General features: G+C 57.4%; 4 protein-coding genes across 4 annotated transcripts in view; 3 read left to right on the top strand and 1 right to left on the bottom strand.

The window, feature by feature from the left end:
- Positions 1 to 1664, top strand: part of si:dkey-28b4.8 (sarcoplasmic/endoplasmic reticulum calcium ATPase 2) — a 7259-nt gene extending 5595 nt beyond the window's left edge. The window contains exons 18-23 of the mRNA XM_068750839.1: positions 15 to 217; positions 291 to 376; positions 849 to 982; positions 1063 to 1180; positions 1268 to 1402; positions 1482 to 1664. Coding sequence (XP_068606940.1) covers positions 15 to 217; positions 291 to 376; positions 849 to 982; positions 1063 to 1180; positions 1268 to 1402; positions 1482 to 1664 — 859 coding nt within the window. The remainder of the gene's footprint in view (positions 1 to 14; positions 218 to 290; positions 377 to 848; positions 983 to 1062; positions 1181 to 1267; positions 1403 to 1481) is intronic.
- Positions 1665 to 8862: 7198 nt separating this feature from the next.
- On the top strand, positions 8863 to 15429 carry zdhhc5a (zinc finger DHHC-type palmitoyltransferase 5a). Its single transcript, XM_068750641.1, has 11 exons — positions 8863 to 9026; positions 9436 to 9557; positions 10560 to 10717; positions 11030 to 11202; positions 11273 to 11375; positions 11455 to 11546; positions 11617 to 11743; positions 11827 to 11935; positions 12010 to 12119; positions 12468 to 13399; positions 13897 to 15429. The coding sequence occupies exons 1-11, from the start codon at positions 8863 to 8865 to the stop codon at positions 14129 to 14131; spliced, it is 2325 nt and encodes a 774-aa protein (XP_068606742.1). The 3' UTR covers positions 14132 to 15429.
- A 140-nt stretch (positions 15430 to 15569) lies between these two features.
- tmx2b (thioredoxin-related transmembrane protein 2b) lies at positions 15570 to 18282 on the bottom strand. The gene is made up of 8 exons (XM_068750642.1): positions 18094 to 18282; positions 17527 to 17587; positions 17019 to 17132; positions 16870 to 16946; positions 16685 to 16791; positions 16542 to 16607; positions 16339 to 16468; positions 15570 to 16262 (listed from the first exon to the last, which is right to left on the bottom strand). Exons 1-8 carry the CDS (start codon positions 18280 to 18282, stop codon positions 16110 to 16112), a joined length of 897 nt encoding a protein of 298 aa, XP_068606743.1. The 3' UTR covers positions 15570 to 16109.
- A 2861-nt stretch (positions 18283 to 21143) lies between these two features.
- LOC137906420 (dual specificity testis-specific protein kinase 2-like) lies at positions 21144 to 24786 on the top strand. Its single transcript, XM_068750681.1, has 10 exons — positions 21144 to 21350; positions 21867 to 21988; positions 22426 to 22474; positions 22562 to 22708; positions 22800 to 22882; positions 23042 to 23129; positions 23210 to 23293; positions 23383 to 23469; positions 23561 to 23654; positions 23768 to 24786. Exons 1-10 carry the CDS (start codon positions 21144 to 21146, stop codon positions 24784 to 24786), a joined length of 1980 nt encoding a protein of 659 aa, XP_068606782.1.
- Positions 24787 to 24874: the final 88 nt, after the last annotated feature.

Here is a 24874-nt window from a genome sequence, read left to right as displayed (position 1 = left end):
TCCGTTCTCCGCAGCATCTTCCTGACGGCGGCGCTGGGCATGCCCGAGGCGCTGATCCCGGTCCAGCTCCTGTGGGTCAACCTGGTGACGGACGGTTTCCCGGCAACAGCGCTGGGCTTCAACCCCCCCGACCTGGACATCATGTCCCGCCCCCCCCGCTCCCCCAAAGAGCCGCTGATCTCCGGCTGGCTGTTCTGTCGCTACCTCATCATCGGCTGTGAGTGGCCGATCACAGCTCATCCATTGATCGGCTGCAGGTCATGAAATGAAGCGCTCCTCTCCCTCTGCAGGCTATGTGGGCGGAGCCACCGTCGGCGCTGCTGCCTGGTGGTTCATGGCCGCCCACGACGGACCCAAGGTCTCCTTCTACCAACTGGTAAGCACTGATCGGCCGCCGTATTGATCTGACCGGCCGCCGTATTGATCTGACCGGCCGCCGTATTGATCTGACCGGCCGCCGTATTGATCTGACCGGCCGCCGTATTGATCTGATCGGCTGCTGTATTGATCTGATCGGCTGCTGTATTGATCTGATCGGCTGCCGTATTGATCTGATCGGCCGCCGTATTGATCTGATCGGCCGCCGTATTGATCTGATCGGCTGCTGTATTGATCTGATCGGCTGCTGTATTGATCTGATCGGCTGCCGTATTGATCTGATCGGCCGCCGTATTGATCTGATCGGCCGCCGTATTGATCTGATCGGCTGCTGTATTGATCTGATCGGCTGCTGTATTGATCTGATCGGCTGCTGTATTGATCTGATCGGCTGCTGTATTGATCTGACTGGCCGCCGTATTGATCTGACCGGCTGCTGCGCAAAGCTAACGGCGGCGTGTCCTCCACAGTCTCACTACCTGCAGTGCAGCGAAGGCCACGCCCAGTTCGCCGGTGTCCAGTGTTCCGTCTTTGAGTCTCCGTATCCCATGACGATGGCTCTGTCTGTCCTGGTTACCATAGAGATGTGCAACGCCTTGAACAGGTGAGTCCCGGTCCGGTCGGCTCTCGCCCCGAGGCCTTGGACCTGGCGGTAACGTGTCCGTCTCGTCCCGCCTGGTCCAGCCTGTCGGAGAACCAGTCCCTGCTGAAGATGCCGCCGTGGTCCAACCCCTGGCTGGTCGGCGCCATCTGTCTGTCCATGGCGCTCCACTTCCTCATCCTGTATGTGGACCCCCTGCCGGTAAGCTGAGGCGTGGCGTGGCGTGGCGTGATGATGTCACCTTCACACGCACGGAGGAGGAACTCAGAACGATCCCTCCGCCTCCAGGTGATATTCCAGATCCGCCCCCTCACCTGGCCGCAGTGGGTGGTGGTGCTGAAGATGTCCATTCCGGTCATCTTGATGGACGAGGTTCTCAAGTTCCTGGCCCGTAATTACATCGAGCCAGGAAGCCAGATCCAGGTCGGAACGGCTCCCCCGCAGAGGCTCCGCCCACCTCCACCTCCACCTGCATGCGTTTAACCCTTTCCTGTTCCAACAGTACCTGGAAGAGGAAGACGAGCTGCAGAGGATGAGGGCTGCCACGGGATTGGTCGGTGCCATGGTGGCGAGGCTGCGTCAGTCGGTGAGGGGCGTGTCCTGGTGGTTTGTCCTGATCTCTGCGCCGCTGGTGGTCTGGATCTTCAGCCTGGACTCTGACATCACCAACATCTTCTGGGAGTGATGGGGGGAAGGGGGGGGGGGTGATGAGGGGGGGGGGGGGTGATGTAAAGGTGAGGCGAGGCGGCGACGCTAACGGATACCAGCGTGTTGCATTGAAAACGTTTTTAGAGCGGCTATGTGTAGCTAGCCACTTCCACGGGCTAACAGCGCTAGCCTTTTGTATTCTAAACGCTAGCATGCTAGCACAGCATGCTAGCATGCTAGCATGCTGTAACCTGAGCGACCAATCGGTTCAGCTCCCAGGCGTCCTCTGAGAACGCCGTCCTGAATCTTCACCGCTTGTTCCTCGGCTACAGGAGAGGATTATTCTGCCGCTCCGGCTTCTTGGAAAACCAGAGGACCCAGAAGGTCCCGTTTGGTTCTTCTGGTTCTGATCCAGAGGACCCAGAAGGTCCCGTTTGGTTCTTCTGGTTCTGATCCAGAGGACCCAGAAGGTCCCGTTTGGTTCTTCTGGTTCTGATCCAGAGGACCCAGAAGGTCCCGTTTGGTTCTTCTGGTTCTGATACCGAGGACCCAGAAGGTCCCGTTTGGTTCTTCTGGTTCTGATCCAGAGGACCCAGAAGGTCCCGTTTGGTTCTTCTGGTTCTGATACCGAGGACCCAGAAGGTCCCGTTTGGTTCTTCTGGTTCTGATCCAGAGGACCCAGAAGGTCCCGTTTGGTTCTTCTGGTTCTGATACCGAGGACCCAGAAGGTCCCGTTTGGTTCTTCTGGTTCTGATCCAGAGGACCCAGAAGGTCCCGTTTGGTTCTTCTGGTTCTGATCCAGAGGACCCAGAAGGTCCCGTTTGGTTCTTCTGGTTCTGATCCCGAGGACCCAGAAGGTCCCGTTTGGTCCTCTGGCTCTGATCCAGAGGACCCAGAAGGTCCCGTTTGGTTCTTCTGGTTCTGATCCAGAGGACCCAGAAGGTCCCGTTTGGTTCTTCTGGTTCTGATCCCGAGGACCCAGAAGGTCCCGTTTGGTTCTTCTGGTTCTGATCCAGAGGACCCAGAAGGTCCCGTTTGGTTCTCTGGCTCTGATCCAGAGGACCCGTTTGGTTCTCTGGCTCTGATCCAGAGGACCCAGAAGGTCCCGTTTGGTTCTTCTGGTTCTGATCCCGAGGACCCAGAAGGTCCCGTTTGGTTCTTCTGGTTCTGATCCCGAGGACCCAGAAGGTCCCGTTTGGTTCTCTGGCTCTGATCCCGAGGACCCAGAAGGTCCCGTTTGGTTTTCTGGCTCTGATCCAGAGGACCCGTTTGGTTCTCTGGCTCTGATCCAGAGGATCCAGAAGGTCCCGTTTGGTTCTCTGGCTCTGATCCCGAGGACCCAGAAGGTCCCGTTTGGTTCTTCTGGTTCTGATCCAGAGGACCCAGAAGGTCCCGTTTGGTTCTTCTGGTTCTGATCCCGAGGACCCAGAAGGTCCCGTTTGGTTCTCTGGCTCTGATCCAGAGGACCCAGAAGGTCCCGTTTGGTTCTCTGGCTCTGATCCAGAGGACCCAGAAGGTCCCGTTTGTGGAACCCGATTGGCACGCGGCGCCGTTCAGAGCTCTAAGGGAGCACACGTAGCACCTTTCAGCGCCACGCGGCTTCAGGTGCTGCAGAGTACCGTCACACCTGGGTTAGCGTCCGTCCAGGTGAACGTGGGCGTGAGCATCCATCCAGGTGTTCTGGCCTCGCTTACCTGCATCTCGTTCTCCTGCTGGTCTGTTTAACTCCTTCACGTCTGGAGCCGGCGTGCGGGTGGTGGCGGTTCTGGTTCTGGTTGAGCTGTAGGCTACACGGGTTGGTGCTGAGTTCTGGCGTTAAGCGGTGAACTTCTGCCCAGGAGGGGCGGAGCTCTTCAGTATTACAACCAAACGCAGCCTGATGTCCTCAGGTGAAGCGTAGGAGCAGTAATGTTCCTGAAGGGGGCGCCACAGAGCCATGCAGGTCCAGGACGTGGAGCAACAGAACAAACCAATGTTTCCCACAGCTGAGGAAATCCGGTGTGTCGCCATGACGACCGGGAGGCCTCTCCCACAGCGTGTTGCTTTAAACTCTGTTCCTAAACGCTGCTGGTTTTCTGCCTTCTTTGTTTTTGCTGCATTTTCAGCCCAAATGTTTCCGTTAGCTTGAAAACCGTCCAAAATGTTTCTCACCTTGATCTGTTTTTGTTTCGATACCATTGAGACGAAGAGGAGACTCCTCAACGCGCTCAGTGAGGGACGAAGAGGAGACTCCTCAACGCGCTCAGTGAGGGACGAAGAGGAGACTCCTCAACGCGCTCAGTGAGGGACGAAGAGGAGACTCCTCAACGCGCTCAGTGAGGGACGAGGAGGAGACTCCTCAACGCGCTCAGTGAGGGACGAGGAGGAGACTCCTCAACGCGCTCGGTGAGGGACGAGGAGGAGACTCCTCAACGCGCTCGGTGAGGGACGAGGAGGAGACTCCTCAACGCGCTCGGTGAGGGACGAGGAGGAGACTCCTCAACGCGCTCGGTGAGGGACGAAGAGGAGACTCCTCAACGCGCTCAGTGAGGGACGAGGAGGAGACTCCTCAACGCGCTCAGTGAGGGACGAGGAGGAGACTCCTCAACGCGTTTTTTTACTTGTGTTATTTATTCGTGTGTTTTTGGTGGCGCTCTGTTGCCATGGTAACGCAGCGCTGATGAATCCCCACAGCTTGAACAGAATGAAACGTTGATTTGTTTGTTTAAATAAAGGTTGGATTGAAGACCTCGCGTCCGTCTGTTCTCTGGACACGATGTTTAATTGCTGCCTCAATATTTAAATAGTTTAGATCATTTAACGTAAGAGTCTACGCAGTTGTGTATTTATTGTATTTGTGAAGTTCGTTTTACGTCACAGAATATATTTGTGAGTCCAACTTTTAAAGCCTCCATTATAAGTAAATGGGAAAATCCGGATCCAAGTCAGACCCGGGTCTGTCTTCAGGTCTCCGTCCATCATCCTGCCGTCCGAAACGGAACCTCCTCCTCGGAGGTCGTGAATGTTCCCGTGCCATCGAGGACAGGGGGACAGATTTCAACGAGTTAGAATGTGTGTCCCGCGTTAAGACGAGAGGGTTGGGCGGCCGAGGACTCCATGTATAGAGATACAGGAGAGAGAGAGAGTCCAATGAATGCAGCTGCAACCAGAGGAACGGGAGAACCTCTCACAGGAAGGAAGAACCTCTCACAGGAAGAGAGAACCTCTCACAGGAAGGAAGAACCTCTCACAGGAAGGAAGAACCTCTCACAGGAAGGAAGAACCTCTCACAGGAAGAGAGAACCTCTCACAGGAAGGAAGAACCTCTCACAGGAAGGAAGAACCTCTCACAGGAAGGAAGAACCTCTCACAGGAAGGGAGAACCTCTCGGAGGAAGGGAGAACCTCTCAAAGGAAGAGAGAACCTCTCACAGGCAGGGAGAACCTCTCAGAGGAAGAGAGAACCTCTCACAGGAAACGGTGGCGCTGGGTCACGTGCGTGCGTCACGTGCGTGCTGGTCGTGCGTCCTGACGCAGGCACGGCCCGGGACGAGGCTGCTGATCGGGAGATCATTCAGTTTAATGATCAGGAGCTCAATGTTTAAATCGAGAGCTGAGCTGGTTCGCGTGAAGCTGCATATTTCACCAATACATTGATGACGTGTCTGTGCGTGTTCACTCTCATGTGCACGCTGGGGCACTTAAGTGTCATGCGCGTGCACACACACTCACGCAGTGTGCCGCTGTGGAGGATTACAACCTCACGCCAGAGAAAGCTGGCAACCACGCGGAACGACAATAGCATAGATTAGCATCGGTTATTGCAGCTATCCCTCCTTCCCTCCTTCCTTCCTTCCTCCCTCCTTCCCTCCTCCCTTCCTTCCTCTCTTTCGGAGGGTAATACGTTCAATCACGATTTAGTGCAAACCTGTCGTTTCTGCGAGGGAGGCGGGCTGAAGCTAGAGGGCCAATAGAAAACGCTTGCACCCTGACGAGCACCCGTTCTGTCCAATCGTTGCCGTTTTCATTGCGACAACCTGCCGTGGGCTGAGTTTGAGACGCGCTACTGACCGATGCTCCGGCCTCCGGGACTCGATCGGGGATTAATGTCATAGAAATATGAGTCGAACATTATTCTTTGTGTTTTTATTGTTTTGAACTCCCGTTTGGCAGAGCGGCCCGCAGACAGGCGCTGAGGTTTAAACCCCCGAGCTAACAGCTAGTTAAGCTAGCTGCAGACGTCGCTAGCTCCTCCCCCATTGGGCGTAAATTAGCATGGCGCTCGGATAGCTGGTGTTAGCCATCCTGGGAAGACCCGGATGTTTAGCCCCGCTAAATAACGCGTGTGGACAATAATGGCCGTTCCGAGCTGGACCCAGTCATTACAAGCCTAGCGGGACCGGCGCTTCCCATTCACCGCTGCCCCCGGGACTGGGAAGCCCCTGGGAGGTGAGGTGAGTTGCTAGCCTTGCTGCTAGCCTTGCTGCTAGCCAGGTAGCTACCGGGGTAGCTCGAGGCTAGTTTGACCATTTACGACATGGATGAAGCACCTCGCAGTTCCTCCCTCCCCCCGTGCGTGTGTCGTGATGGACCCTGGGGGGTTAATAACATGCCGGGTTAGCTCCTCTTCTCGGTCTGTAACGGAATCCACCAGAGCGACACTCACTGGGGCCGTCGATCCGGTAGATTAGGCCCAGCAGTCCTCCTTATTCCGGCCGAGACTGAGCTGCGAGCCGGAACCATCAGCCGTCCGGGCCAGCCGGACCTTTACCGGGACCTGCACCTCCGTTAACACCAGGAGCAGACACTGGGTGGTTCTCCGTGTGCGATATTATGGGATGTTTCTGTTTGACATTGTGTGCGGGAAATGTTTTTTCTGGACGTGATGATTAATTTGTAAAAGTAACAGTGATCGTGTTTGATCCTTTTCTATTTCTCTGCTCATACTTTAGAAGTATTTAATATATTTCAGCACTGTCAACAGAAATACTGCTTCAGAGTATTCGCTTACGTTTATGGTGTGTTATTCACTCGCTTTATAAATGGGAGGCTTCGTGTTGTCGGCCTTGGTCTCGCTGACGCTCCGAAGAGAAGGGAATAAAAGAAAATGTAAACCAGAGCTTTGCTACCAGCACCGCTGTAGTCATCGCCGTGACGACACACACCCTGTGTGTGTGTGTGGTGTACTGTAGGCTCCTCTGGGTCTAGCAGAACTGGCCCTTCAGAAGGCTCTAAGGAGTATTTGATTTGTGTTCTCTGCTAAAGCCATGGACTCTGGTCGACACCCTGTAAACATCCATCCACCCCTGTTCTTCGTCCTCCTTGCGGGTCGCGGGTTCGGTTCTGGAGTCTGTCCCAGCTGAATACAGGCGAGAGGCGGGTCGCACCCTGGATGAGACGCCAGCACATTGCAGGGCCACGAAGACGGGGAGAGAACGTACCAGCTCCACACAGAAAGGAATCGAACCCAGAACCTTGTTGCTGTGCCGCCGACCCTGTAAATGTAACGCAGCCATTGTTAGTTCTGTGTTTCAACCCGGTTGTGAGGCGGTGTGTGTACCCGTATGGAGTGTTGACCCGGTTGTGAGGCGGCGTGTGTACCTGTATGGAGTGTTGACCCGGTTGTGAGGCGGTGTGTGTACCTGTATGGAGTGTTGACCCGGTTGTGAGGCGGCGTGTGTACCCGTATGGAGTGTTGACCCGGTTGTGAGGCGGTGTGTGTACCCGTATGGAGTGTTGACCCGGTTGTGAGGCGGTGTGTGTACCCGTATGGAGTGTTGACCCGGTTGTGAGGCGGTGTGTGTACCCGTATGGAGTGTTGACCCGGTTGTGAGGCGGTGTGTGTACCCGTATGGAGTGTTGACCCGGTTGTGAGGCGGTGTGTGTACCCGTATGGAGTGTTGACCCGGTTGTGAGGCGGCGTGTGTACCCGTATGGAGTGTTGACCCGGTTGTGAGGCGGTGTGTGTACCCGTATGGAGTGTTGACCCGGTTGTGAGGCGGTGTGTGTACCCGTATGGAGTGTTAACCCGGTTGTGAGGCGGCGTGTGTACCCGTATGGAGTGTTGACCCGGTTGTGAGGCGGTGTGTGTACCCGTATGGAGTGTTGACCCGGTTCCCCTCTCGTTGCGGTGCAGGTGCAGCATCCTGACCAACCATCACCCTGGATCCTGCTGTCCTGGCCCAGAACCTGCTGGAGAATAGAACCGCCCCTGGTGCATCCTCGTTGCTGGGGCGCTGCTCGCTTCCTGTTTCGAAGGTCGTGGACGGATGCTTCAAACCGGAACTGCGTGAATACACCACGTGCACGCCACCGGTGTCGGGTCTCTGCTGGGGAAATGACCACGACACAGAACGTCCTGCAGCTCGGAGGCCGGCGGTTCCATTAGTAAGAGGCTAACAGGGCGGCGCCGGGAGGCCGGCCCGTTCGACCGGGGCTGGTTGATAACGTCGATGCGTGTCACCCTCCTCTTCATCGGTCAGCTCTGGGGCCGCTGCTCTCTGCTGTACATGGATGCTGCTGGATGCTCGGCTGGAAGCCGCCACGCCGTCTCTCTCTTTGTTCTTATCCCTGCTGGAGCCGACAGGTGAGGTGGTGTGACCTGCCCACCTGGGGGGGTTCAGGGATGCCCCGGCACAGAAAAACCAGGCTGCTCCACTGGCCCGCTAGCAGACTGCCGTCTCTGACGCCGGTCCTGGACTGAAGGAGGAGGCGTTTGTCGTTTTTGTTCTCTCCCACATTCCTGCCCGACTGTTGATCTCCGGTTCAGACAAGCCGTGATGAAGACAGTCGGTGATTGGACCTGGTCCGGCTGTCTCCGTGCATCCCAATGGTGACCTTCTGGAGCCGACCTGGGTTCGCGTCGGGAGTTCAGCTTGTGTGTTCCTGCTTCCTCTTCCTCTTCCTCTTCCTCGGCTCAGCTGAGAGGAAGCAGACCCGTCGCCGTCAGTGATTGGTGCCGGTCAGGCGACTCCTTCCTCCTTCCTGTCCGGGGCCGATGCGTTCATCCTGCCTTTCATCCGGATGCTGGCAGGAAACCGAGGAATTCCGAGCAGATCCTTGACCCCCCCCCGTCCCACAGTCGTGATGCTCAGGGGATTTCCTCCCCTCCCCACCAGAGAGAAACGGCTCAACGATCCGTGCTTCCATCATTTCTGCATCCAGAGACTCTGAATGTCCGATTCCTTGGCGTAGCGGCGACACGCACGCACACACACACACACACACACACACACGCACACACACACACACACCGTGATGCCAGGTGGCAGCGGTAAGGGTGGAGGGCGGGGGCCAGCCTCGTCCCCCCCCCCACATGCCGTGGTCCTGCCCAGCAGACCCCTCCGGCCCTCCCGGTACATCCCGGTGTCTGCGGCCACCTTCTTCCTTGTTGGTTCCACCACGCTCTTCTTCTGCTTCACGTAAGTGGCGGCAATCGATGGACACGCCCCCTGCTGTTAGAAGAATAGTGTGTTATAATTAATGATGAGGTTATCATTTAATAAGTTTGTTCCTGTGTTTGTCTGTCACACAGTACAAACGTTTCCCGAGCTGACATGGGGGGGGGGGGGGGGCAAAGTGGTTTAGTGGCGGTCAGAGATCTAATGCGTGTGTGTGTGTGTGTGTGTGCGCGGCGGGGAGTCGACTGCTTCAGATTAGCGAGGAGAAAATAGGCCAACATTTGTCACGCTGTTAAACACCCGTCATCCAGTCTAGTAGCGTCTGTGTCCCACTGCCCCCCCGTCAGGGACAGGAAGCCTGACCAGGAAGCCGTCCGGCGGCAGTCGTGATTTATTCCAGCTGTTTACCTGCCGTCTGTTCCCGTTTCAGCTGCCCGTGGCTTTCGGAGCGTTTCTCGGTGGCTGTGCCGATCTACAACGGCGTCATCTTCCTGTTTGTGCTGGCTAACTTCTGTATGGCCACGTTCATGGACCCCGGGATCTTCCCCAGAGGTGTGTGTGGTTGCTACGCTGCGTGTGTGGTTGCTACGCTGCGTGTGTGGTTGCTACGCTGCGTGTGTGTGGTTGCTATGCTGCGTGTGTGGTTGCTACGCTGCGTGTGTGGTTGCTACGCTGCGTGTGTGGTTGCTGCGCTGCGTGTGTGGTTGCTACGCTGCGTGTGTGGTTGCTACGCTGCGTGTGTGGTTGCTACGCTGCGTGTGTGGTTGCTACGCTGCGTGTGTGGTAGCTACGCTGCGTGTGTGTGGTTGCTATGCTGCGTGTGTGGTTGCTACGCTGCGTGTGTGGTTGCTACGCTGCGTGTGTGGTTGATGCGCTGCATGTGTGTGGTTGCTATGCTGCGTGTGTGTGGTTGCTACGCTGCGTGTGTGGTTGCTGCGCTGCGTGTGTGGTTGCTACGCTGCGTGTGTGGTTGCTACGCTGCGTGTGTGGTTGCTACGCTGCGTGTGTGGTTGCTACGCTGCGTGTGTGGTTGCTGCGCTGCGTGTGTGGTTGCTACGCTGCGTGTGTGTGGTTGCTGCGCTGCGTGTGTGTGGTTGCTGCGCTGCGTGTGTGGTTGCTGCGCTGCGTGTGTGGTTGCTACGCTGCGTGTGTGGTTGCTACGCTGCGTGTGTGGTTGCTACGCTGCGTGTGTGGTTGCTACGCTGCGTGTGTGGTTGCTGCGCTGCGTGTGTGTGGTTGCTGCGCTGCGTGTGTGTGGTTGCTACGCTGCGTGTGTGTGGTTGCTACGCTGCGTGTGTGGTTGCTACGCTGCGTGTGTGGTTGCTACGCTGCGTGTGTGTGGTTGCTACGCTGCGTGTGTGGTTGCTACGCTGCGTGTGTGTGGTTGCTGCGCTGCGTGTGTGTGGTTGCTACGCTGCGTGTGTGTGGTTGCTACGCTGCGTGTGTGTGGTTGCTACGCTGCGTGTGTGGTTGCTGCGCTGCGTGTGTGTGGTTGCTACGCTACGTGTGTGTTTTGATGGTCCCTGACGTGAGCGTCTGTTTCCGTCCCTGCAGCCGAGGAGGACGAGGACAAGGAGGACGATTTCCGGGCCCCCCTGTATAAGACGGTGGAGATCCGGGGCATCCAGGTCCGGATGAAGTGGTGCTCCACCTGCCGCTTCTACCGCCCGCCGCGCTGCTCCCACTGCTCCGTCTGCGACAACTGCGTGGAGGTGAGGACACGCCTCCTCCGCCCGCTGGGTCCAGCCCCGTTTACATAGCTTTACCTGCAGCAGAGACACGCCCCTGAAAGCTGCCCAATCGGGCGTCCGTTGGCTCGGCCGTCAGAACTCAGACCGCTCACTTTAACACGAGTCCAAAAACACGGATGACTCGGAGCTGAAGGGGGCGGAGACTCTCACCTCTGTGTCAGTCACATGATCCTGAGATCCAATCGATCAGAATCAGGAAGTACGGCGGAGGGTTTGCTTGAATAAGTTTAAACCCGCACGCGGCTAACCTGAACCCTGGTCTTGGTCTTGCAGGACTTCGACCATCACTGCCCGTGGGTGAACAACTGCATCGGCAGGAGGAACTACCGCTACTTCTTCCTCTTCCTGCTCTCCCTGACGGCTCACATCGTGGCCGTGTTCGGCTTCGGCCTGCTCTTCGTCCTCTACCACCGGCGGAACATGGACCGCCTGCACGCCATCGTCACGTATCCTTTCTGGGCCGGCGCCGTGCCCTTCTCATCAGTGGAAGCTCCGCCTCCCTAACCCCTGCCCCAGTCTGGCGGTGATGTGTGTCGCTGGCCTGTTCTTCATCCCCGTTGCCGGGCTCACCGGTTTCCACATGGTGCTCGTGGCGAGAGGCAGGACGACCAATGAGCAGGTAGAACGGCGGCGCCGCGATAACGGCGTCCAATCGGCTGCTCCCGTTTCGACCCGCCCTCTGGCTCTTGTTTCTCCAGGTGACGGGGAAGTTCCGAGGAGGCGTGAACCCCTTCACCAGCGGCTGCTGGAGGAACGTGTCTCACGTCCTCTGCAGCTCCCAGGCCCCCAGGTGAGACGGCTAGCGATAGCTGGTTGCTAGGCGCGTGGGCGGGGTCTGATGCTGTGTGTGCGCTCTGCAGGTACCTGGGCAGGAGGAAGTGTGTGCAGAGCGTGGGTGTCCAGCCCCCCTTCCTGTGTCCTCAGCTGACGGAGGCCCAGCTGACCGCCAAGATCCTGGACAACGGCATCAAGGCGGAGCTGCACCGGGTAACGGCCCCGCCCCCGCCCCGCCCCCGCCCCCGCCGGCCTCTCGCGCTGCTTCTCACTGGTCTCTCCTCCCTCCCTCCTAGTCCAAGTCCAGTTTAGAGATGATGGAGAGCCAGTCGTGTGACGCCGAGCCGCCGCCGCCGCCCAAGCCGGAGCTCCGTTACCCCGGCATCGCCCGGGGGGGCACGGAGGGTAATGATTGGTGCAGACTAACCGTTGATCCGCCGCCGCGCTGGCTTCTCACGTCGGCTCCTCCTCTTCTGCAGAATGCAGCCTGCTGAGTGAAGCCCCGCCCACCCCCACCATGTACAAATACAGACCCGCCTACAGCCCCGGCAGGAACCACACGGCGCTCACGCATGCGTACGCCAACCAGGTGAGAAACAGGAAGCATCCGGGCGGGTCGCCGGGTACGCGCCGCCGTTAGCAGGACGCGCCGCCGTTAGCAGGACACGCCGCCGTTAGCAGGACACGCCGCCGTTAGCAGGACGCGCCGCCGTTAGCAGGACACGCCGCCGTTAGCGGGACTGAACCTGCCGGGCTGAACCACACGGAACCAGAGGAGCTAGAACTTTAGACCCCGCCCCTGCGCTGCTCCTCCGTGGTCGTTCTGAGCGGGTCCGTTTCACACAGTAATGGGAGCATCAATGGAATCTGGTTACCGTAGTAACTGAAAACGGGCTTCATGTTTCTTTTCCCTCCCCCTCTCCTCTTCCTCCTCCAGCTGAGTCGAGGGGAGAGTGTTGGCAGTGCCAGGGACTCCTCCTCCTCGACCTCCTCGCTCCTCCAGTCCAGCCAGCAACCCGGTTTCCGCTCCCAGCCCAGCCTCGACCGCAGGGAGCCTCCAGCAGGGGGAGGAGCAGGAGGAGGAGCAGGAGGAGCACGGAGGGAGGCGGAGGGAGCAGGCATCCCTGGCCACGCCCTCGGCGGACGCTCGTACCCGTCTTTCTCTGACCCCGTCGTCCTATCAGGAGCGCCGTCGAGATGCTCCACGCACACCTCAGCTGATGCTGCCCACGTCGCCGGGGCAACCGCCGCCTCGGCCAGCTATAAGAGCTTAGCCAATCAGACGCCTCCCCACCCGCCTCGCAACGGCAGTCTGTCCTATGACGGCCCGCAGGAAGGAGGTGATGTGGGGGCGGGCTCTGCAGCTCCTGAGGTCACGCCGGTGGGAGGTGGCTACAGCGCCCCCTTCCTGTCAACGCAGCATTCTGACTCCTCCCACTCACCCCGTCATCACCATCGCTCCTCCCGCCACCACCACTTCCTCCATCACCCCTCCCCTCAGCCCCCATCTACGAATCAGGCTTCTGCCCCGCCCTCCCACCACCATCATCACCACCACTCCTCCTCTTCCTCCCGCCCCCCTCGCTTCGCTCCACCCCGCCATGCTCACCCCTACCGCGCCCGCTCCACCGACGCCCCCCCGGGCCCCGCCTCCAGCACCCTGCCTCCCCACCCCCCACACCCCCCGCCCCTGGGCAAGTCGCTGTCCTACTCGAGCGCCGCCGCCGCTGAACTGCAGTACCAGCTGGTCCGAAAGGCCTCCGCGTCAGCCGGAGCAAACGCAGCGGGGGTAGGGGGAGGAGCAGGAGGAGGAGGAGGAGGAGGAGCAGGAGGAGGAGCAGGCATGAGAGGAGGAGTACAAACGCCCAAGTGAGTATGAGTTTGGCCTTGGTTTGCTCCTAACCGAGGGAAACGACACCTGACTCCTCCTCCTGCTCCTCCTCCTCCTGCTCCTGCTCCTGCTCCTCCTGCTCCTCCTCCTCCTGCTCCTCCTGCTCCTCCCTTATCTCCTCCTCCTGGGCCAGGCTTCCAGTGAGTTCCTCTTCCTCTTCCTCTGCTTGTCTTCCCGTGCTGTCGTGTGTTTGTGTGCAGGCCGACGCAGCGTCTTCATCCTCTTCATCGTCGGTTCTAATGGTTCTCCTGATGGTTCAGATATTAGAGTTAAACCCGATGCAGATCCAGACCCGGTCCCCCCTCTGGTACCGCTGATCCAGAAGGTCCAGTCCAGCTTCAGGGCCTGATCCAGATGGTTCTGAGCTGCTGGAGCCTCTGGGCCAGCGGTGATGGAGGAGACTCCAGAACGTCTGATCCGGATCCTGGTCCGGACCCGGATCCTGATCCGTTTGTTTTCCCGTCTGTTCTGACAGGGATGAGCGGATCCAGATGAAGCCTCTGAGCCGGACCGATGGAGGCCAGCCCTTCTGCTCCACCTTCCCTGGCTCCGCCCCTTCCTCTCCCTCTCATCCACTCAGTGTGTCTGCGCGGCCTGGATTGGCCTATCCCAGCTCGCCGTTGCTGCAGAGCCCCGCCCATAAGCCCCGGGGTGGTGGCGTGAAGAAGGTGACCGGTGTGGGCGGCACCACCTATGAGATTTCAGTGTGACCACCTGCAGACCCGGACATCCCAGAAGCTCGCTCCTCATTGGCTGCTGATCAACGCTGGACTTCATGCCGTAAGCCAGAACCCCGTGGATCCGGGTTCTGGAAACTGACCCGGAACCAGCGGCTCCTTGTGTGGTTTGATCCACGCAGTAGCTCAGGAGGTAGCACCACATGCTAGCGTGCTACTGGACACGTAGCGGGGGGGGGGCTCTGGACTGGGCTCTGACTGCAGCACCAAACACAAACCCGCGATGAAGAGGAAGAGGAAGAGGATGAGGATGAGCCAACAGACGCCGTCCTTCGGAGGCGGGTCAGAAACTCGACTTTGAATGATGTCAGATCCAGTTTGTTGCATGAAGTTGGAGGGGCGGTCCCAGCAGCCTCTCACCTGCCCCCCCCAGCCAGGATGCTAGCGGTCCAAGTGGCACGCTGCTATTGGCTGGACGTGCCCGTGAGGACCCAGCTGATTGGCTGTGGCTGTTTGTACAGGGCGTGGCGTTCGTCGCCGGGTCTGGTCGATCCAACAGGAAGTCCTGTTCTGATCCGCCCTTTGATCCTGACGGGGCTCAAGCCAGAAATTGTCTGGAAATGTCACGTTTTTTACGTCGCTAATTTAATTTAAATTATTTTATATGAATTTATATGGAGCTGGAAATCTTGATAAATAAACTCGAGGCTGGTGCGGGATCAATATATGTGATCAGATGTGATCTCATAGTGCTCCAAACATACGTCCAACACCAGCTCCAGACCCGATCAATGATCAATATCTCACCTGGGTGCGGTTCTGTTAGTCAGCTGACTTCCTGGATCCCGCCTACCTGTTCTGGGATTTGTTGGATAAGAGCCAATCAGACGAGGCGCTGCAGTCTGACGCAGAGAGTTTGAGGATTTAAGCTTGAAAAGATCAAATGAATGAATTGCAGGGGGAGGAGCCACGCAGGGCTTTTAGCCAATCAGGTTGGTTTTAAGGAGATGATCCACGTAATCCTGCCGGGGCCCCCTGCTGTGAAACCGTGTGAGGGCGGGGCCTCAGGGGTTAGCGAGCGCCGGAAGGACTTTTCTCGTGTTCGCACCGGAAGACGCGTTCAAACAATGATCTGTGTGTGTGTGTGTGTGTGCGTGTGCGTGTGTGTGTGCGTGTGTGTGTGCGTGTGTGTGTGCGTGTGTGTGTGTGTGCGTGTGCGTGCGTGGAGGATCGATAATAAACCCGACCAACCGGTTTAAGATGCTCTGTTCTCATTGGACGCTCGCAAGTTAACGCATCAGGTTTATCCAATAAAACTTTATTGATCTGCAGCAGCAAGTCATATCTTATTCCTACGTAGGTCACAGCCGCGGCCTCAACGGAGACGAGATGGACGGAGGGAAGCCACGCCTCCTCACTTCAGGGTGGGGCGGAGAAATAAGATCCCACCCCCGTTCCTCTGGTCAGCAACAGAGGAAGGCGACAGCGAAGGGTCAAAGGTCAAACTGCTTAAAGGTTGGTTTTATTAGAGTACAGAAGCAACCTGGAGCGCTGCTTCAAAGTAAGAGCACGAAATCTACGCTTCAAAGTAAGAGCACGAAATCTACGCAAACATTCAGTAAACAAACAACGACGGAATGTTAAAAAGGTTCCGTCCGGGACGCACCAGAACCGACCCGGTCCGGAGGCCGCCTGGGACGTGATCCAGATGAAGCCCCGCCCCCATCCCGTGGGCCACCGCCGCCATGGAAACTAAAGCGAGGATGGACCGGACAGGAAGTGCTGGGGGAGCGGGATGGGGGGGGGGCGGTGTTTGAACGTCTTCCACAGACAGGACTCTAATGCGCTGATTGATCGGTCCAGCATTGATTAGTAAACACTCATGCACGCTGGCGTTCCACAGGGTTAGAACTCATTGACATCCGTTTACAGTTAATAACAGCCGCCGCCGGGGCCACGCCCATCCTGCTCCAACGCGAGGAGGAGGAGGAGAGTCCCGTCTGACTCCTCCTCATTTGTCCTTCTTGGATTCAGACTCCTGTGGCTCCTCCTCCTCGGGAACAGGCGGGAACTGTGATTGGCCGATCCTCTCTCCCCTGGGCTTGTGGAGCTTCTTGGCTTTCAGGTAGAGCTCGTTCAGGTTGAACTCTCGGATGATGTTCTCCTGGGGGCACAGAGGGGTCGGGTCAGCGCCACAAACAGCTGATCAGAAATATTCAGGATTGGACGAAGGTCCTGACCTCAGTGAAGCTCCAGGACACGGCTCGGCCCTTCTTGTCCACCTGGGGGCGCCGCATCACCTCCTTCCCTCCCTGAAACAACACCAGGGAGGGGAGCTGCTTGGACAGGGGGGACGTGGACACCTTGTACCTGCGGAGCAGAACCCGTCAAAGACACGAAGACAACGACGTCTCGATTTACAGAAGACAACTGGACTTCTCACGTCTTGGAAACGTCTCCGTAGCGTCCCACGTCCACCTTTCCAAACTTGAGTCCAGCGCAGTTATACCTGAAACACAAAGAAGCTGCGGGTGATGATGTCACTGGGCGCACCTGAGGGGGGGCGGGGCGGGGGGGGCGTCCTACTTCAGGGAGAGGTCGGCGTAGACGGAAGCGAAGGACTGGCACTCCGGAGACCAGTTGGCGAAGAACTCAACGATCCAGGTGACGCGGCCGTCCCCGTCCAGCTCGTCCTGGACACGGAACACGGATTCAGGATGAGACGGACCGGACCGGATCCCTGCCGGACCGGATCCCACTCCGTTACTCACGCCGATGGTTCTGTCGCTGAAGTATTTGATGTACTCCGGTCCCATGTAGAGGGGGGGCTTACAGGTCATCAGGAACACTGGAGGACACGGCAACCAGCGGGTTAGACAGGTCGCCACGGCAACGAGATCATGCTAAGGCGAGTCGGGACCTATGCAGAGCGTCAGGTAGAGCAGGCCCATGCGGACGTCCAGCCGGAAGAACAGCAGGACGTTGGCCACCTTGCTGAACAGGATGATGTTACCCACGTGCTGCTCCACCGTGACTGTAAACAACAACAACACAACAACAACAACCACAACAACAAACATCACCACGTGCTGCTCCACCGTGACTGTAAACAACAACAACACAACAACAACAACAACAACCATCACCACGTGCTGCTCCACCGTGACTGTAAACAACAACAACAACAACAACAACAACCATCACCACGTGCTGCTCCACCGTGACTGTAAACAACAACAACAACAACAACAACAAACATCACCACGTGCTGCTCCACCGTGACTGTAAACAACAACAACACAACAACAACAACAACAAACATCACCACGTGCTGCTCCACCGTGACTGTAAACAACAACAACAACAACAACAACAACAACAACAACACAACAACAACACAACCACCATCACCGTCCCCACGTACTCACTGGCTCGCCTGTTCTTCATCATGACGATGGCGCTGAGGAACATGAGGATCTCCACCTCCCTCTGAGGACAGACGGGACACGTCAACCGGGCCGTCCTGGTGTCCCCCCCAGCAGCAGAACCAGGGGGGACACATTTCACCACAAGCAGAGACTACCGGTCTATCAGAACCGGCCAGTATCCGGTTCTTCTGGGTCACGGCTCTGTGGGATGTTCTGCCTGATGTCTGAGACCACAGCAAAAACGACTTGGCTGATAACGTTAACTCTGAAGTTAAACTCTCCTTTGAAGTGATTTGTGGGCGTTAGTAAAGGCCGATCTAATTATTCTACACCAGCCGGAAACAAAGCAACAACTTCATTTATTCTTCTGACCTCAACGTGATTTTGTTTGAATAGAATTCTCCATCCGGTTCGAGCATCACCGTGAATTCTCGTTTTTTTGACTGGAGTTTGGCCTATCCTGCTTTCCGTCCGGCTATGAGCTACCGGCTACCCGCCGCTAGCCAGTCATTCGGTGTCCGTTTACCGACCGGCTACCGAACCGGACTCGCAGGACTTTCTACGTACCCAGTCGAAGTCGCAGGAGTTCCCGTCCTCCCGTTGCGAGGCCAGATGGTCGCAGATGCCGGGCGTCTTGCGAACAGCTAGAAATGCTACGGACATGAAGAGCGACGCGACGTAGTACGGTTTGAGCAGCCATTTGTACACCTGCGGCAGGTGGTAGAGGAAGGCGAGTAACGGTGTGAGCAGCGCCATGTCGCGAACCCGAAGGACCCGGCTAGCGGCGATGGAGCTGTTAGCACGGTGCTAGCGCGACGCCGCTTCGACTCGTAGCAGAGTTTAAGCAGAGACGTTCCGGTTGAGGTCGTAAAGATAAAAGCATTACTAATTAAACATAATGTCCAGAGTCGTCATATAGTTTATCTCACTGTATAGCAAAACACATTTCGAGTATAATAATACTTGTGTGTACTTTAATGCGATTGCGTTTTCTCGCTCACCCAAATTACAATAAATGTGCCTTTAATCTGAAGCCAGACGGCTCAACTTCCTGTTTGCTCTTGTTACGTCCCGTTAGCTTCGCGCACTAATTTTGAAAAGAAAACGGTTTTTAAAAGGGGCGGAGAAAGTTGCAGAGGTCAATTAGGACGAATGAATTACAGCCGGCGCTGATTGGTCAGGGCAGACGGCAGGCGGTAGCGGACACCGCCGATTGGCTACTAGCAGGGCAAGACGTCTCAATTTAGCTGGGTCGAAAAACTATTACAGCTTTTATTTTACACGCATGTATAACAATCATGTGATTTTAATCTATAAACGTAACCTAAATGCTTTAAACTTCAACGGAGACTGTGGATCCACCATGTTAGTCCCTGGCTAGGCTAGGCTAGGCTAGGCTAGGCTAGGTTAAGTTAGGTTAGTTTCAACTTTATCGTTATTACGCAAGTACAAGGTAATGAAATGCAGTTTGGCCTCTAACCGGAAGTGTCATTACTAGCAGACAGAAATATGCAGGTTGCAATGATTTACAGTTATGGACACAGAGTTGGTGTTGTGAACATTATATAAAGCTAGACATAATATATGGTTCGTTTCTATGGCTGGATATACACAACATATACAGATTCAAGTAGAATATACGTAGATTCATTTCTGTTGCTTTAAGCTTTCCAGAGCAAATCAATCCACATTTACTATTGATCAATGTCTCGGTTGATAAGAGGAGACCAGCAGAGACACGTTGGACACTCCGGTCACGTGTTTGACGCCGCAGCGCTGCTGCTGCGGAGTTCCATCATCACCTCCTCCAACGACAGGAGGAAGAGGAGAACCGATGAGGATGCTGTTTTCCTTTTATTTCAAAAATAATTTATAACATAAAATACATTTTCTTCGTACTAATTTTGAAGTGCTTTGCTAATATGGAATAATGAAGTGTTTGGTAATTTATCATAGAAATATGTGACATCGCTTGTGCACCACTTCCGGGTGAGCAGCTGCCACTTCCGGGTCAGCAGCTGCCACTTCCGGCTGAGCAGCCGCTCTCGGATCGTTCTTTTTTAATTCTGTGCCAAACTGATTCCGGGTCAGTTTAGCAAAACGTGAATACAGGATACAAAACACGGGCCTACAGGAAGTTATGTGTTGTTTACAAAGTAAGAGTCTGGTGAAAGTTAAATCCAGCTCGCTAGAAAGCAAACAACATAAAAAATAAACAAAACATCGAAGAAGTATTTATGCCAGAAAAATAAATGCTAAACTTGTCAGATATAAGTTTATTCACGTGAAAATAAATATACTTCTTTTTCTTTGTCTTCCGGCTTGTCCCGTCAGGGGTCGCCACAGCAAATCTACCTCCTCCCGGATCCGGAAGCCATTCCACTTCCTGCCTCAGCCCTCCCTCCGCATTGATCCGGGCTGGGCGCCGGCTGGAGGGAGACGTTGCCCGCCCTACCTGAGGCTGCCCCGGGGCGGCTGTGGCTAGTAGTAGCTTCACCAGCACCAAGTACGGAGAGAATGAATAATGCCCAATGTAAACGCGCTAAATAAACCCGATGCATTATTATTATTATTATTATTATTATTATTATTATTATTATAGCGTGATGGGGACCTTTATTGTGAAGTGTGCGACAGGAAGTCCCTCCCCTCTGCTTCTCCGTGGATGTTGGTCCGTTAAGCGGCTCAAGCAGCAGGATTATCCGCCGCCGGTCCGTAGTTCTGGTTCTGCTCCTGGTTCTGCTCCTGGTTGTGCTCCTGGTTGTGCTCCTGGTTGTGCTCCTGGTTCTCCTCCTGGTTCTGCTCCTGGTTCTGCTCCTGGTTGTGCTCCTGGTTCTGCTCCTGGTTCTGCTCCAACCTTCGGACCTCGTCGAGCTCCTCCTCTGCTCCCGGTACTGGTTCGGGACAGCATCCTCGGGTGTACCGAGCCGTGATTGGACCAGGCCCGGGACCGTCTGCAGGTGGATCTCACGTTGGCTTCCGATACTCATTTATTGATTGATGCTTTAAACGATCCAACGTTTTCATGTATTTTACTGTCACTAATAAATCATTGATCGATCAGACGTTAATATTCATCATCATCAGAACCATCTGGAGCCCCTCCCTCCCCCAGCAGGGCGGGGCCTCGCTGATGTTCTGGAGCTGCCCGGTCCAATAGGACAGAACCCTGCAGATTGATTGATCGGTTTACAGCTGATCAATGGTGGCTTTATGGATACCTTCTCTTGTCCTCTGCAGGAGTCTTCATGCTGCACCTGTGGAGCCCCGCCCCTCTCGCATGGAGCTGCAGGATGTGATGTAACCGGCGTGTTGAGGTCGGAGCGTCGGCGCTGCAGCGAGCACACCTGGCGCAGGAGGGGGCGTGTCTTACTGGGCTGCGTAGACGCAGAGCCAATGAGAGCTGTTTCCTTCCTGCAGGTGATTTCTATATTTGCGTTGTAACCCGAGTCCACCGGCCGTCGGTACAAGCTGCAGGAGGCGTGTCCATTGCTCTGACACCAAGATGGCGGCGGGTGCCGTCACCGTGGCTCTCAGGACTGTCGCGGTCTAACCGGACCGTCGGTTCCCTCCTGGGGGAGAACCGGGTCTCTGGGTCGTGGTGGTCTGCCGGCGCCATGGACTACCACGCCGACCGCTGCGACTGTGATCCCGACGAGGGTCGCGGCGGTCCGGACGAACCGGCGCTCCACAAGATCCACGCCCCCAACCGGATCCGCCCGTCCTCGTACCGAGCCCTGAGGAGCGCCGTGTCCAGCCTGGCCCGCATCGACGACTTCTTCTGTGAGAAGATCGGCTCAGGTTTCTTCTCCGAGGTCTTCAAGGTACGTGTGATGTCATCACCTCAGGAGGTGTGGCCTGTCGGAGAGCGCCGGTTGGTTTGAACGTCCTTTAAAATGTTCTTCATGTTGTGTGTGTGTGTGTGTGTAAGTGTGTGTGTGTGTGTGTGTGTAGGTGTGTGTGTGTGTGTGTAGGTGTGTGTGTGTGTGTGCGTGTGTGTGCGCGCGTGTGTGTGTGTGCGTGCGTGTGTGTGTGTGTGTGTGTGTGCGCGCGTGTGTAGGTGAGTTTGTGTGTGTGTAGGTGTGTGTGTGTGTGAGTGTGTGTGTGTGTGTCTGTGTGTGTGTGTGTGTGAGTGTGTGCGTGTGTGTGTGTGCGCGTGTGTGTGTGCGCTACAGCATCTTTCATGCTAGCGAGGGGCAGTGGATTTGTGCAGATCAGAAGGAATGATGGGAAATCCTATTAGCGCTACGCTATTAATACCCACAGACAGGCAGGCCCAGATCCGGTACTGTCTCACCCGTCTCCCCGTCCTGTCTCACCCGTCTCTGGGCATTTCTCAGGTGCAGCATCGGATCACAGGGCAGGTGATGGCGCTGAAAATGAACACGCTGGCTAGCAACAAAGCTAACATGCTACGAGAGGTGCAGCTGATGAACCGGCTCTGCCACCCCAACATCCTCAGGTAGGAACCGCTGCGGGGACGAACCCTGCCGTGTCCCACCGGGGGACGAACCCTGCCGTGTCCCACCACCGGAGGACGAACCCTGCCGTGTCCCACCGGGGGACGTACTCAGCCGTGTCCCACCGGGGGACGAACCCTGCCGTGTCCCACCGGGGGACGAACCCTGCCGTGTCCCACCGGGGGACGAACCCTGCCGTGTCCCACCACCGGGGGACGAACCCTGCCGTGTCCCACCACCGGGGGACGAACCCTGCCGTGTCCCACCGGGGGACGAACCCTGCCGTGTCCCACCGGGGGACGTACTCAGCCGTGTCCCACCGGGGGACGAACCCTGCCGTGTCCCACCGGGGGACGAACCCTGCCGTGTCCCACCGGGGGACGAACCCTGCCGTGTCCCACCGGGGGACGTACTCAGCCGTGTCCCCTCGCCCCCCCAGGTTTCTCGGGGTCTGCGTGCACGAGGGGCAGCTCCACGCTCTGACGGAGGTAACGCCCTGCAGCGCTCCTCTTCTCCGTGTCTTCATCGTCCCTGTCATTTCTACACGTCCACACGTCCCCCCTTTGTCTCCGTAGTACATCAATGGCGGCAACCTGGAGCAGCTGTTGGACAGTGACCTGCGCCTGTCCTGGGGGGTCCGGATCCTCCTGTCTCTGGACATCGCCAGCGGGCTGCAGTACCTGCACGGCAAGGGCGTCTTCCACCGGGACCTCACCTCCAAGGTAGAGTGGGCGGGGCTGATCCGGTTCATAGTCCTAGCTCAGACCTCCCCCAAGCAGCTCCGCCCCCCGTGACTGACTGTTTCCCGTGCAGAACTGCCTGGTGCGCCACGACGACGGCGTCCTCACCGTCGTCGTGGGCGACTTCGGCCTGGCGGAGAAAATCCCCGATTACAGGTGAGTGCGAGCCGATCCTGCTCCGGCGCAGGAAGTGACTGATGTCGTTGTGATGTCATCCTGAGCCGTGTGGGATGGGCCCACGGTCCAATCAGAACGCGTTGCTCAGGCCCGCCCGACGCTGGACCAGCTGACGGCGTTGCCGTGGTTTCTTTCCAGTGACGGCGTTGGGACGCCGCTGGCCATCGTGGGCTCCCCCTACTGGATGGCCCCTGAAGTCCTGAGGGGGGAGCTGTACGATGAGAAGGTGAGCGCCGCTCTGTGCCACGCCCACGTCTAACCCAGGTGGGCCGCAGTAACCCCGCCCCCGCCCCCGTCCCCACTCAGGTGGACGTGTTTGCTTACGGCATCATCCTGTGTGAGGTCATCGCCCGGATCGAAGCTGATCCCGACTTCCTCCCCAGGACGGAGGTGTGTGTTTGTGCTTTTAAACTTTATTGATGAGCGGGGGGGGGGGGGGGGGGGGTGCAGCAGCTACCTGTGTGCACACCTGTGTGCAGGACTTTGGTCTGGACGTGGCCGCCTTCCAGAGCCTGGTGGGGGATTGTCCACCTGCGTTCCTGAGTCTCGCTGTCACCTGCTGTAAGGTAAGTCAGCCGCCGCCCCCCCGCCGCGGCGGGCGTCGCTGTGGGAGACTCACCTTTTGCTCACCGTGGATCTGTCCCCTCCTGTTTCCAGATGAGTGCGGAGAGGCGGCCCTCGTTCTCTGACATCGTCTTCACATTGGAGGGGATGGAGCGAGAGGACGGGGGCGTGGCGGCCATTGCTCTCGGTCGGTACATCGGCGCCTCCCCTTTTCCCGGGCCGTACCCTCCCCTTCAGGGATGGGGCTGTGTTTGAATCCATGTCCTGTTTTTCCCGTGTCTCTTCCTGTCCCTCGCTCAGGACCCGTGGCGTTGGACGGCAGTCCCTACCGGCGCCGCAGCTCTCCTTGTCACCCCGCTGGCCACGCCCAGCAGCGCCAAGGCTTGGCGAGGAGTCTGTCCGACATGTTGCCCCCGGCGACCCTGCCCCTCCTCTGCACCCCGGCACGGGTCAACCCCTTTTCCCTGAGACGGGACCTGAACGGTGGGCGGTGCAAGCTGTTGGACACGCCCAGCAAGTCTGTCATCTCGCTGACCTTCGCCCTCCCGGCGCTTCAGGACCCGTGTGCCTCACCCCACCTCCTCAGAGCGCTGCCGAGGAGGTGCCGGTCCCTCCCCTGCACCCCGGAGCTCAACCGGACCGCTGTCTCCTCCAGAGACGTGGAGGGGACGGAGGAGGGGGGGACAGGAGGCGGGGTGAGGGAGGAGACGGATGAGAGGAGAGAGCCGTTAGAGGAGGAGGGGGGGGGGTCGGGGGAGGATTCCGTCCTCCCTGTCCAGCTGGCCATGGCGTCTCTGGAGCGGCTGGAGGACGAGGAGGACGAGGACAGAACGTGTCTCACTGAACCCATGGACTGCACCAAGTCTCCCACGGGGGGAATGTTGGTCTCCGAACCGGGTCGAGCCACGCTCGCCTCTACTGCCGCCTCCGCTTTGTGGTCCAATGGCTGGCAACTTCCTGTCTCTAACGGCCCGCCTTCCTTGCCTCCTCTGCCACGATTGGACAATAACAACAGCTCAGTCCTGGTGATTGGCCGAGGGCTGGTTAACGGGTTTAATGGCGGTCAGGCCCCGCCTCCTGATCTGAACGGTACCTCTGACCACGATGATGTCATTTCCTGTCCCAGCTGCTGTCTGCTGGGTCTCAGTTTCCCGTCGGCGTGCCTCCGTGGCTCACCTGCCATGTCGGCCCCCCGCCGCCGGGCTTCGCTGCCACGCCAGCGGCCCTGCAGGAACCTGAACGGTCCGACAAACCGACCGGCGCCGGCCGGACCCGGGCCAGCTGGGCCTGGACGGTCCCTGCCGGAGGCCCAGACATGATCTGGTTAGGGACGGGCTTTGGTTGGTGGACGGCACCAACACCACGGTAATAATAGAGAGCCATTCATCTGTTCATCCGTTCATTCAT

This window comes from Brachionichthys hirsutus, chromosome 17, assembly GCF_040956055.1.
Source record: "Brachionichthys hirsutus isolate HB-005 chromosome 17, CSIRO-AGI_Bhir_v1, whole genome shotgun sequence".
In the NCBI taxonomy this organism is placed as follows: Eukaryota; Metazoa; Chordata; class Actinopteri; order Lophiiformes; family Brachionichthyidae; genus Brachionichthys; species Brachionichthys hirsutus.
The sequence above is the reverse complement of the archived record's forward strand: the minus strand, read 5'-3'. Positions and strand labels throughout refer to the sequence as shown.

What these genes read in the sequence shown, in the direction of transcription:
- zdhhc5a (XM_068750641.1), top strand. Translation starts at nt 8,863, where the DNA reads ATGCCAGGTGGCAGCGGTAAGGGTGGAGGGCGGGGGCCAGCCTCGTCC. An exon ending in CGCCCGGGGGGGCACGGAGG is followed by an intron (nt 11,936 to 12,009) that starts GTAATGATTGGT and finishes CCTCTTCTGCAG; the next exon opens with AATGCAGCCTGCTGAGTGAA. An exon ending in CGCATGCGTACGCCAACCAG is followed by an intron (nt 12,120 to 12,467) that starts GTGAGAAACAGG and finishes TTCCTCCTCCAG; the next exon opens with CTGAGTCGAGGGGAGAGTGT.
- tmx2b (XM_068750642.1), bottom strand. Translation starts at nt 18,282, where the DNA reads ATGGCGCTGCTCACACCGTTACTCGCCTTCCTCTACCACCTGCCGCAG. An exon ending in ACTCCTGCGACTTCGACTGG is followed by an intron (nt 17,588 to 18,093) that starts GTACGTAGAAAG and finishes GTCTGTCCTCAG; the next exon opens with AGGGAGGTGGAGATCCTCAT. An exon ending in TCAGCGACAGAACCATCGGC is followed by an intron (nt 16,792 to 16,869) that starts GTGAGTAACGGA and finishes TTCCGTGTCCAG; the next exon opens with GACGAGCTGGACGGGGACGG.
- LOC137906420 (XM_068750681.1), top strand. Translation starts at nt 21,144, where the DNA reads ATGGACTACCACGCCGACCGCTGCGACTGTGATCCCGACGAGGGTCGC. An exon ending in GAGAAAATCCCCGATTACAG is followed by an intron (nt 22,883 to 23,041) that starts GTGAGTGCGAGC and finishes GTTTCTTTCCAG; the next exon opens with TGACGGCGTTGGGACGCCGC. An exon ending in CGTGGCGGCCATTGCTCTCG is followed by an intron (nt 23,655 to 23,767) that starts GTCGGTACATCG and finishes TCCCTCGCTCAG; the next exon opens with GACCCGTGGCGTTGGACGGC.